The sequence below is a fragment of the Microtus ochrogaster genome, chromosome 1, assembly GCF_000317375.1.
Source record: "Microtus ochrogaster isolate Prairie Vole_2 chromosome 1, MicOch1.0, whole genome shotgun sequence".
NCBI lineage: Eukaryota > Metazoa > Chordata > Mammalia > Rodentia > Cricetidae > Microtus > Microtus ochrogaster.
The window spans coordinates 46,771,701-46,784,357 of record NC_022009.1 but is presented as its reverse complement, the minus strand read 5'-3'; the positions used below and the strand labels follow the sequence as shown (position 1 = coordinate 46,784,357).

The window sequence follows — 12,657 nt, the reverse complement described above, 5'->3', positions numbered from 1 at the left end:
AACTCACAGAGATCCGCTTGCCTCTGCCTCCCGAGTGCTGGGATTAAAGGCGTGCGCCACCACCGCCCGGCTAAGGGGCTGGTTTTTAAAGTGCTCACTGAAAACAAATCTTTTACCAGTGCAGCTTCTGGATTTGGCCAGGGCACATAATAAGAAACAATTTTATATTTTATTCAGCTTGCACAGCACTGAGTATATACCTGAAAAATGGACCTTACAAAGTCATACCTGCTCTAAAACCACAATGTACTTGATATTTTCTGTTATAGTCTTTCTATTTGAAATAATAATAATAATAATAAGCTAGTCCCTGGAGAGCCATCACTAGTTGAAACAGGCCAGGAACAGAAAGACATACTGCCTGTTTTCACAACTAGAACCAAAAAGCTGTAGCAAAAGCAAAGGGAAGGGGCCCCGGGCCTGAGGAGATGAGGGAGACACTGGTCAAAGGGACAAGATTTCCCCTTAAGAACTGTTTCTAAGATCTGCACAAGATGGTGACAGCTGCTAACAATGAAATGAGCATATCAAACTGCTGAGGACAGATCTGAAATGTTCACCCCATATAAAAAGGGTTATCAACTAGCTTGTTTTAACCATTTCCTAGTAGATGCACACTGGAACATCACACTGTGCATACAATCACTATCTGTCACAGCACTTCATCTCCCTTGGCCAGTCCATCAACTCCTAAGAAAGAGGTGGAGCTCACACCCAAAGAGACCCAGACACAAAAACTCATTAAAGTTAACCAGGTGTGCTACACACAATGGTGTGGGAGGTCCTTCTGTCTATGTGTTACTTTTATTGGTTAATGAATAAAGAAACTGCCTTGGCTTGTCGATAATAGGGCAGAACTTAGGTGTGTGTGGGGGAATGGGGGACACAAAGGGTGGGATGGACACGACATGGAGCTGCCGGAGTCAGACATGCTGAAACTTTGCTGGTAAGCTACTGCAACGTGGCAATACACAGATTAATGCAGATGGGTTAAATTAAATGTAAGAGCTAGCCAATAAGAAGCTAGAGCTAATGGGTCAAGCAGTGATTTCATTAATACAGTTCCTATGAGATTATTTCAGGTCTAAGCTAGCTGGGTGGCCAGGCCTCCCTACAACAACACACCTTCAATCCCAGCACTTGGGAGGCAGAGGCAGGTGGATCTCTGTGAGTTCAAAGCCAGCCTGGTATACAGAGTTCCAGAAAAGCCAAGGTTACACAGAGAAATCCTATCTAGAAAAACCAAGAAAACAAAACATAAAGGAAACAAATGGTGCATACCAAGGCTGCAAGTCTCATAAGCAAATGAAGCTGCCTATTTCCCAGCCTTCTCCCACCACATAAGGCCATAAGCTCCTGCAGTACCAACTTGTGCCAATGAAGAAGGACAACAGCAGTTTTACAGAGCTCTTCTGAAGTTACTGTTCCATCATTCCCATCCGGCAAAGCCAGATAAAATTTCCAGGTTTTTCTCATTCTCACCCCAAGTGGAAACACCATTTCTTAACAAGAATCTCATGGTTATTTCAAAAAAAAAAATACCAATTTTCCTGCAGCAATCAAGTATTGGTTGAGCAGAAGCAACTAACAGTAACATGTACACATTGTGGTAAGTAGTCTTACTTTCTTCCCTTTGGAGTTTCCCTTACTTGAACTGTGAATCCACACTTACATCAGAGAGCAAAGCCCTGGAGTATCTGTACATTGCTGCCTTCATGTACCTCTTAAATGGCCACTACTGAGGTTAGCAGGAAGTCATGTTCCAGAAGCACAACATACCCACTCTCCTGTCAGTTAAAAAAAAAAAGAGACCTCCGTATCTTTTTTTTTTTTTTTTTTTGGAGACAAGGTTTCCGTGTAGCTTTGGAGCCTGTCCTGGAACTAGCTCTTGTAGACCAGGCTGGCTTCGAACTGACAAAGATTTGCCTGCCTCTGCCTCCCGAGTGCTGGGATTAAAGGCATGAGCCACCACTGCCGGGCTTGAGACCTCCATATCTTGAAGACATCCTTGGCCCACATTTCCTGGGCTGGCGTCATGGAGAGCCACATTCCTAATAGCCACTAAATGCCTACGCGCTGTGACAGCACAATGAGTGAAAAAAACCAAAAAACTAATTTTTTTTTTTTCCTTTTGAGACAGGGTCTCAAGGAGCCTAGACTGGCCTTGAAATTTATAGCTAAAGATGACCTTCAACTTCTGACCTTCCCACCCTCCACCTCCCAAGGACTGGGATTAAAGGTTTGTGCCACAACACCTGGGTTATAACTAAGTCATTAAGTACAAGAAAGAGCCTTTTAAATGAACTTGTGAGAAGCAGGACATCCTGGGGTTATATAGTAATTAATAGCAGAAACGAACACTTTCTTCAAGACGGAAAAAAGATTCCTAAGTAGCTATTAATGGGCTCAGAGCAAAGATTGTGTTTCCAGATGGCCACAGACTGGGCTACCAGAAACTTTCTATGCACTGGCACAGCTCCTGCTGCTGGTGGGCATGGTTCTTTCTCGTCCTCACCTCTCCTTTCCAGTTTTACCAACACATGGCACATGCCAGCTCTCTTGAGAACCTCCTACTTTGTCACTTTAGACCAGCAGTTCTCAGTCTGCGCATTGTGACCCCTTTGACAAACCTCTATCTCCAAAAATACTTACATTACGATTATAACAGTAGCAAAATTAGTAATGAAGTAGCAAGGAATTTAATTTTATGGTTGGGGGTCACCACAACATGAAGAACTGTATTAAAGGGTCACAGTATTGGGAAGGTTGAGAACCACTGCGTTAGACTCTGAAGTACATTTATTTGTATCAAACACTTAACACAAGATTCCCAGGTCTTCTTAAAACTTCAATGTCAGTGGCCCCAACCATTTAAATCATCTCAATGACCTCCTGATACACGTTCTAATCAGTGTATTGAATGTAAATGACCGTGATGAGTGTGAGCCCATGACCATTTCTCCTATCAGTCCTTGGAATGTTTCCCCCAACTGCAAACACGGGGAGAAGGCAACTTGTTTTCCTCCCTGGGTCTTACAAAAGACCCAGCTGAAGATCATCAACATGAGTAACCAGACACGTGGGGATTGGCAAACCTGCTCTGTAAGGAGCCAACCAGTATTTAGGGTTAAGCAGTCTAGACCAGCAATCTCCATGCTGATCAGTGCCAGAGCCGTCAGAAGCAATGCACCTGCACAGGGTGGCTACTTCTCAGAAGGCTTGGAGCCAAGGACCAGAGTATGGATGTTAGCATAATCTTTGTCCTAGATCAGTGCTAAGATGATCCACAAAGTGACTAAATAGAGAAGGAAGGAAAACAGGCACTGCACGTTGTTTGGCAGTTAAACAGGAACAAACACCTACACAGAGAAGCTGAAGATTCCCTGGGCAGTGGTGGCGCACGCATTTAATCCCAGCACTCGGAGGCAGAGGCAGGCGGATCTCTGTGGGTTCGAGGCCAGCCTGGTCTACAAGAGCTAGTTCCAGGACAGGCTCCAAAGCTACAGAGAAACCCTGTGTTGGAAAACAAAACAAAACAAAAAAACCCAAAAAACAAACAAAAAAAAAAGCAGCTCAAGATTCAAAACAGAACTGACTCTACTCACTTCATGCTGGTCCTTTTATTAAAAAACAAAAACAAAAATAATTAGAAAACAGATCTCCCGTTTAAATAGTCTGAAGAATTATAAAGCCTGACAAAAGCCAAAAGCTCCATGCCTACCTTCTTCTCCAGGGAGTTGCTCCACTCCTTCAGCAGATTCACATGCTGTACTGCGGAGCTGGCCTCATGGGCCTTGATCTGCTGGTTTGTACCCTGCAAGAGCAAACATGGGTGACACTAAACCAATCGCTCCACTTACAGGTCAGAAAACTTAACATACAACTCTAGAAGCAGGACTACACATGAAGGGAAGGGGGCTCTCACTCGGGGCCTCCTAGGCTACAGTGCAGGGAGCACGCCAAGAGCCTGCGATGCTGCAGAGCCAACCTCAAGTTCATGCTCCTCCCTCAAGTTCTCCCTAGGGCTTCTCATCAATGTTGCATACTTGCAAAACCAAGGAATTAAATTTGAAATTCATCCTGTTTCAAGTCATTTTCATGAAGATATACAGAGAACGTTCTGGAATGTATAGCTGCTACAGCAGTCCAGTGAACTAGGGTACAGTATTGTATTCAAAAAGGCACCGACCGCCTCACCAGGCTAAGTGTGCTGAGAAATTTACATACAAAACATAAACAATCTACAGAGTACATAAGATGCAGACCATTTAAGCCAAGAGCAAGCACTTTAAATAGTACTTTGCATATTCAAGGAAACAACCAATTTGAGACTATAATTTGTTTTGATACCAGAAAATTAAGAAATCAGAAAAAGCATTTTTATGATCTCCAAAACATATACTCTGTACATAGACTATCTCTCTATATATGCTGATCTGAGCCCAGCTCTGCATCAGCATACATACGCACACACACAGAGGATGGATGGCACTACGCACGACAGAACAGGGAGCTGCAGGCGCCTCCTAGACTACAGCAAGGGAGACTTCATTCTTAGTCTCAGTTTTTCATCTTCGCAGAAAAAAGTCCTGCAAAGCCTCCGTACCAGCTCCATAACAATGCACTAATTAATACATGTAGCTAAATTTAGACATTTTCTTTGTAACATATTTTGCCTTTTGGTAGATATACTCAGGTATGTTTTTTTAAAAAAAAAAAAAAAAAAACGAACAGAAAACCATCTGCAGGTTTCTGACACAAACCCTGTTTCCCAGGAAGTTGTTTTTCTACAGGTGGCAGGGGTAAGAGTCAGTACACACGGGAAAAAGCATTACAGACACCCATGTGTGATTCTTACAGCTAAGGGCTGACAAGCAATGTCAAAGCTACATCCAGTTTAACACTCACTTATACTCAGGTAACAAATAGTTTCAATCGCCACAGAAACTCCACCAAATAAATGTCACTGCTTTCTCACTACCGGGAGCTGTCTGGGAGGCAGCAGTTCTTTGGGCACACTGACTTCCCATGCTGCTCCATCTAAGTCTCAAAATCCCTGGCCTGGCAAGTGAGCACCCACCCCTGCTGCATGTATGGCTTGTTTCACCCATGCAGCAGGGTGATCTGGTGTCATGACAAAGACTAAAGAGTGAGAACTCAAATGTTAAAATATTATTATGAGAACTTTCTTCAATGGCAGAATGTCAGTAACTGGGAAGGACAAATGTTGGATACTGACCTGAAAAACGCAGCCATAGCGCTTAAAACTACAGGTGCTGGGGGCATTGACACACTCTGACAAGTGTGCACTCAACTGCAACGGGAAAGAGACGTGAGTTGTGACACAAACGTTTGCATGAAAATGTTCAAACATATCAGGGCACAGAGAGCATCCAGGCTGTACTGCTAAGAAGGTCTTTATCAGTGCAGGTATGTACGCATCATCTGCTTGCTGGACTTCAGGCAGTAAAATACAGTTTCATCACAAGTATACACGTATACACACCAATATACAGAAATACATTCACTGTAACAGTTCTTAAACTTCCAATTTCTTTAGAATGAATTGTTCAAACTGTGACATGCCGTCTGAAGTGCCAGAATTAAAAAAGAAAAAAAAACTGAAATGCACATTTAAAGACTATTAACAAAAACTGTATGAAACACAAAAAGTCAGAAAGCATTTGGGATGCAACTGGGTCACACACCTACTATACAGTACACAAAAATAAACCCATTTTCAAAGCAAGCTCACACACTGAACCATTACTAGTAATACTTGAGATGGATGGAGGTGAGTTCACTCCTTCATCTGAAAAGCCTTTTTCCCCTGGCATGTTCAGAGGCTCATAAGCTTTTCAAGGATCCCTACAGCCATTCTAACAACAGGAATCTTATGCTGTCTCCTCTAACTGACAGATGGAAAATTAGGAGTGCCTGGAAAATCTATCCCGAGAGAAGATAGCCTCTAGTTTAGCTCCAGGATGCCCCAAGCAAGAGACAAGGGAACTGAAAAGATGTATACTAAGGACAGATGTGTGTTGGCTGGAACACAGTTCCTGTATGCCTGCTGCCTTCTTCTCATAGCTCTATTCTGCCTCGCCTGTGCAGATATAGTAGGTGCAGGTTTGTGTAGTTTTGGAATTTTCCTTGGTCTATAAGGACCAAGGTGATTATTTTCTATGTTCAGTATTTAGGAATGAAGGACAAACAAGGATCCGTTCTTCCTCTGTTCATCGACCCTTTCACAACAGCTCTGAAGAAAGGCAACCTGGGGAAGGGCCTTGAGGCTCCCACCACAACCAACCATACCGAAAAGGGCCCCTTAGTTAGGCTGTCATAAAGAGCAGCAGCCTAGCGTGCTTGCAGTTTCCCTGAGCTCAGCCAGGACTGGACTCTGGGCTGGACTCGGAGGAAGTATACAGAAGGCCCCACAGGCAGGTCAACGTGGGCCAGTTTAAAACTTTAAGGTGTGACATTCTTTCAGGGCCACTGTTACAATTACAATCATGACCAGCTAACCCTTCTAAAGCTACAATCAGGGCACACTGTTCTGACAAGCTATTTCTACTATAAACTCACTGTCCTACCCTTTCCTAACCTGTTTTTATTATAAGTACACTTGGAGCCCTCAAGAATTTACAGGAGCTGTGGAACAGAAGCGAGACTAATGCACAGCCCACAGCTCCTTTCTCTTGGTTTCAGCGAGGCTATTTTTCATCTTAATTCAGAGTTCTGAGCAGACAGAATTGAAGTGAGACTTATAAATTCTGGGGATCATTTTAGCAATTAGATTCTTCAGACGTTAACAGAAGGATCTTCCAGTGGTCCAGCATGGAGAATTTACTTGTGCTTCCCCGAAGTCCTCCCAGAGGCCTGACACCAACCTTACCCACCATTGTCCTGGAAGGATATACCTAGGTGAGCATGGCTCTCAGGGTCTTCCCAGATCTCCTAGTGCCCCTAGCACTAGGCCCACATGAACTAGGGTTTCTAGGCTGCCTTCCTCTAATCGCCAGGCTGCTGGAGAAGCCTCAAGACGCTCCAAAGATCAGAGCCTCAGATACTAAGCAACCATGGGGCTCCAGGTCAGGTCATATGTAAAAGTGTTAGGATCCCTAGAATTTTCCACGTGGATCTATCCATAGGACAGATCAAATAAAATTAATGATAAAAATCTACCCATCTTACAGAAGTACCTGGGCAGAGTGCAATGTACAGTTGCTGGGATTCCTCACATGTGCCCTTAGGGATGGTCTCAAATGTGGATGCCCCTCCACTCAGTATCTACACCCCTTCAGCACTGCCCCTGCCTATTGAGGTGGCCAAATGGTTTTAGAAGGTCTAAATTCACTTTTTTGAGGCAATCTTACAAAAATTCAGTACAGATTTAAAAAACAGTGCTTTAAAAAACTTGAAGAACCATCTTTACTTACATTTGTAGATTCTTCACTTTTTTTTTCAATTCTTAGTCTTTTTAATCCTGAATTTACCTTTTTGTAGCTTTCTGTTGTTTGCTTCTGACTCCCAAAAACTTCCTGTTGGTTTTGTCTTTCTTGTTACACACATTACCACAGGCGACCATCAATGAGGACTATATAGATGCCCTTGACTCAGGAAGAGTGGGGCCTACAGTACATGGGACCCAATGTCACAGGGCTTTGCCTGAGCCCTGGCTGTGCCTTACCTCACTTCTCAGAAGAGTCTGGACACTGCACTTATGAGGGCAAGACACCACCACACAGGGACAATCATTGTCTTCGTGTTTCTACAAAGAAAAAGGAAGTGCTTCAAGTGTGGGTCAGCAAAGCTCATCTATCTCAGTGTCCACAGCTCTCCAACGGAGACGCAAAAGAAATTATGCCCACCATTACCACGTCACACTCATCATAGCATGAGTGTCTAGGACCTTGTGACATCAGGTCAGATGTGACCGAGAGAAGTTGTGGAGTACAATGATGGTGACATCCTAATGCCAGCTCCCTCCCCAACAGATCTCAGGTGGAGGGTCCTATGGACAATGTGGGGCTGGTCAAATGCCCATGCTCAGATTTTCCTCTGGCCTTTCAGTCTGGAGTCTGGACAAGACATCTCTCTAATAGCCTCCAGGATGCTGTCCTGAAATTTTGTCTACATTATCTTTAGTGCACAAGTATGGATAAATTTTGGTCTAGGCCCTATTGAAATGGTATGATTAGAACTGTTCATCTCAACGTGAGGGGCGCCTGTACATAAAATGCAAGGGCCCGTTGAGGTTATCAAACCCAAGGGCCCAAGAAAAGCAAAGACAGAGACAGAAGTGCCAGCACAGCAATTACTGCTGAGTAAGGTTGCGCAGCAGTTCTTCCAGGGTCCTGGAACACTTCCAGGTCTCAGTAGGTTTTCTAGTTCCTTGGCCTTCAGTGACATTTTAGGTAGATTAATGGACCATGGCTCTTGTTCCAGCACTTTTCAGTCTAGCTAGGCAGGTACAGGGCCAAAACAGTACCCCATAGAAGGGAAGCACATGCCATTTATTTATTTATTTATTTATTGTTTGTTTGTTTGTTCGAGATAGGGTTTTCCTGTGTACCAGCCCTGGCTGTACTGGAACTAGCTGTACACCAGTCTGGCCCTGAACTCACAGAGTTCAGCCTGTCTCTGCCTCCCAAGTGCTGGGATTGAAGGTGTGAGCCACCACCAACTGGCTGGAAGTAATTGTTTAACAGAGGACACTGACCTGAGGAGGGCACCAGGCTCAATCTTGTGGGAATTTAAAAGTCTGGGCTTTCTAGGTGTGAACCCTACAAGTTTAAGCAGCTCTGCTCCTGAGCTGGATCTCAGAGCCCCTCTGGATAGGTATGTGGTAAGCAGGTCTACTGTCTCAGAGCCCCTCTGAATATGGTATATGGTAAGCAGGTCTATTATTGTTCCATACTGACTAAAAGAGCTGGACATGGAGAATCTGGTCATAGCTCTCCCTCAAGGAACAGCTTGCTCAAGGACACTGAATGTGGGGTTTGCATGGATCTGGAGTTTTTACGAATCACAAAGTCAAGGCATTCTGCACATTTCAGAGGAAACCCAGTAACTAGACCTGTGAATCAAGTGGGGCCACAGTACTCTCCCAAGAGCAAAGGTCACGAGTCTACAGAGCAAGGCGGGGACTCTGAGACATGGTAAAGGAACCATAGTCTCTATGCTCTCTGAACTCACACACTCCCATCTTCATTCTTTGGGCTGGACACCTGCCTGTGCCTCATCAAATAAGCATCATGGAGAGAAAAAAACCAAGATAGCACTGGAGAAGGTAAGGGAAAGTAGGGCTGAGAGGAGGGGAGGAGGAGCCGGCAGGATGACTGGGAGGTCAATGAGGCAGAACACCCAGTATCTTTGTGTGTACTTTTGCACACTCATGAAAGAGTATCAGGAGACAGGATTTCTATGTGTAGCCCTGGTCGTCCTAGAACTTGCTCTGTATAGACCAGGTTGGCCTCAAATTCACAAAGATGCACCTGCCTCTGCCTCCTGAGCGTTGGGATTAAAGGCGTGTACCACCACTGCCTGGCAGGAAGGTTTTAAAAGCATCAAAGGATGCATATGTTTAAGTTAGATTTTGATGAACTGCTGTCAAACTGCTCTCCAATAACCTGACCCCAATCTGAAATGTCATTATCACAAGAAAGCATATTCCTGCACTTTACCAATTCTATCATGATTTTTAATCTATGAGTCTAATAGAAGGGATACAATGTGGGGAGTCCTGCAGCTCAGGCATTGTGAATTGATGTGTTTCCTTTTATTAATCATGGATAGTTTTTTTTATTGAATTGCCGGTTCAGGACTTCAACCCGTAATACTGACTGAACAGTGCCCTCCCACAATACTGCCCACATTCATTCAGAAGCTCTAAATGGGACCTTATTGGATCTGCAGCTGTCATTAATTAATAAGGACAAGCCCTCACTCTCATGACTGCATCCTTAGAGAGGCAAGGACTCGGGAACAGCCACCTCAACAGAGACAGAGCAGGAGTTCAAGGTGATCCTCAGGTAGCCAGTAAATTTAAGATCAGCCTGGGCTTTTATAAAAGAACCTATTTCAAAACAAAAATGAAAGTGAAAGGCCAATGGGGTGATCACATGATGGTGATTACTGAGAAGGCCAAGGTGGGAGGATGCCAAATTTAAGGCCAGCCTAAATGAGTGGTACTTTCAGGGAATGCCAGACCGTGTCTTAAAAAGGATTTAGGAAAAAAAAAAGTGGTCTCTGAGGCCCTGAGTTTTATCCTGAGTAACACAAAACAAAATGAAAGCAACAGCAGAGCACCTAGTAACACTGTTAAAGGAGCCTGCAGCCAGTTTCCACCATGAAGGCCTCCAGAGATTTACAATGAACAGTCATTTCTTTGCGAAATTCAGATCTCAAACTGCCTTCCATCTGTGGCTGCAGATTAAAAATTCAAATGAAATAAGCGCTGCTTCTTCACCGGCCTTTTCTGGCCCTCCCTTATTGGTGTTTTGTATACATCATGGTCACAGTACTTTCCATACGACTGGAATTTAACTGTATATATACCTGTATATCTCCTTTCTCAGACTGCAGACTAAGGAGAGAAATTTCAAGTCAGCCCCTTTGCCATCAACACATGGTTAACCATGTGCTCTCCTGACTCTTACAGTCTCGCCTGCTGTTCAGAGGTGGCTGCTATGTGGTATCTAACCAGCATGTTTTCAGTTCCTTCTCAAAGGAAGAGTACTTGGCTATACTCTCAAGTAACTGATCTCTGCAAGGAGCAAAGTATAACTTTGACAGCAGGGTATTAACATGTGTACAGCCTGGACAGTGTCTCACTCATTGGAAGTTTGTTACTAGATGAACTGCTCAATTATGACATATTCTAATGCTATTTTCCAAAGGAGAAGATATAGTCCTTGAAAGCTTTTAGTAACTGGAAATGTCTATGGTATTCTACAAGAAAAAGATGTTCAGATAAAATGAGGCCCAGACTCAGGCCTGACTAGTGATGGGAGTGAATACCGAGACAGCAGAGCAGAACACATCTCATGTCATAGGAGATTCTCTAACATGGTGGCCATGACATGTTACATGACAGACACTAGAAACTCAGCAATGGCCCTTGTACCATGGCTGTACCCCAACAGTCCCCCTTCTGATGACCCTGGCATTACCACCAAGAGTAGCCCCTTCCTGTTGGCCTCTCAGCAATACCTTGCCAGGGTCCCCAGTTCTCCTGATTAACCTGCAAGCAGTCCATGTCCTGGAATGTAGGCATACAACCAAAGATTGCTTGATGAATGACCGATTTTCAAGTTGGTCCTCTACCCTCAATGTCTCATCTTTCACACAGAAATGATGATTCCATTGCATACACAGAACAGACCATGCCAAAACAAAAAGACAGGAAAACATCTGAACCCTCGTCTCTCCAGAGACACAGCTGCCTGTGATACTGTAGGACAAATGAGCCTGTTGTAAGTGATGGTTGTGTCATACAGCTGTGAGAAGATAAGCACTCCATCAAAATTTGAGGCTATTCTTTGGGACAAGTTACAAATTCTACCTTTTCTGAATCATCGTTCTTCATTTTTTGACATCTCAAGTGAGTCAATCAAGGCAACGGAAAGTGCTAATTATATAAATCAAAATAGGCAAAACAAATACAGCTTTACTCTGAAATAAAGTTAGATGAAAATTGCTATTTAATCCTTTCTTTTTATCCTTGTTAGAATCGTCATCTCTGCAGAGGAAGTGCACCTGAGCTGAGCAGAAGGGACATGACAAGCAACATCGCACCTGCAGTGTGATCATGGGAACTTGACTCTTGCAGTGATTGCATGTGGCCTCTCGGTATTTACAGGCCTTTTCCACATGATCCCGCAAGTCTTTCCTCAATACTTTTTCTTTGCAGTCGGCACGAAGACAGGGAAGCTCCTCAAACTGGCATTCATTTTTTAGGTGCACCTGTAGAACAAACCAAAGTTCTTAACTGGCAAAAACTAAGTGTGAAACAGCAGACTGTAACTGCCATATAGTGAGGTCTTGCAGATGCTATGACCCTGCAACAGGGACAGTTCTATGCAGCAGAACGGCAAGCACAAGAGACACAGGCTCACTGTGTGTACCTTATATTTCCTCAACACATATGTGAGTAAGGGACCGTGCACTCGTTCTCTCTGTTACCAGAACTGGAGAGTGGGGGTGTCTCTGTTAAGAACTATTTTAGCCAGATGTGATGATGTAGACCTGAGCTGTCATACTAGCAGAACTGGCTGAGACAGGGGAACAGGAGGATCCTGAGTTCAAAGTTAGCCTGAACTGTGTGTGTGTGTAATTGATATGTGTGTGTGACTGATATATATGTGTTGTCTGTGTGTTTATATGTATATATGTATACATACATATACATGTATATGTATATCAAAACTAGTGTCAAGAACTACACAAACACACACACACCCTGGACTATAGAGTAAAACTTGTGTCAACCTCTCCTCCCATAAAACCACCACCATCACCACACACACACACACGCACACACACAGAGAACACACTAACCCTTTAAATCCTTTATTCTTATTCAATTATTCACTCTGAATAAAATACACAAATTAAAAAAAGCAACCTTGCCGGGCGGTGGTGGCGCACGCCTTTAAT

The 12,657-nt window shown here is 43.8% G+C and overlaps 1 protein-coding gene across 4 annotated transcripts in view; it reads right to left on the bottom strand.

Annotated features, from left to right (window-relative positions):
• The window catches only part of Traf3 (TNF receptor associated factor 3), a 67,549-nt gene that overhangs the window by 12,097 nt on the left and 42,795 nt on the right, over positions 1-12,657 (bottom strand). For all 4 annotated transcript variants that reach the window (XM_013346307.2, XM_005343567.3, XM_026781289.1 and 1 more), the window contains 4 exons: positions 11,797-11,964; positions 7,688-7,768; positions 5,240-5,314; positions 3,722-3,814 (listed from right to left, as the gene is read on the bottom strand). In XM_013346307.2, coding sequence (XP_013201761.2) covers positions 3,722-3,814; positions 5,240-5,314; positions 7,688-7,768; positions 11,797-11,964 — 417 coding nt within the window. The remainder of the gene's footprint in view (positions 1-3,721; positions 3,815-5,239; positions 5,315-7,687; positions 7,769-11,796; positions 11,965-12,657) is intronic.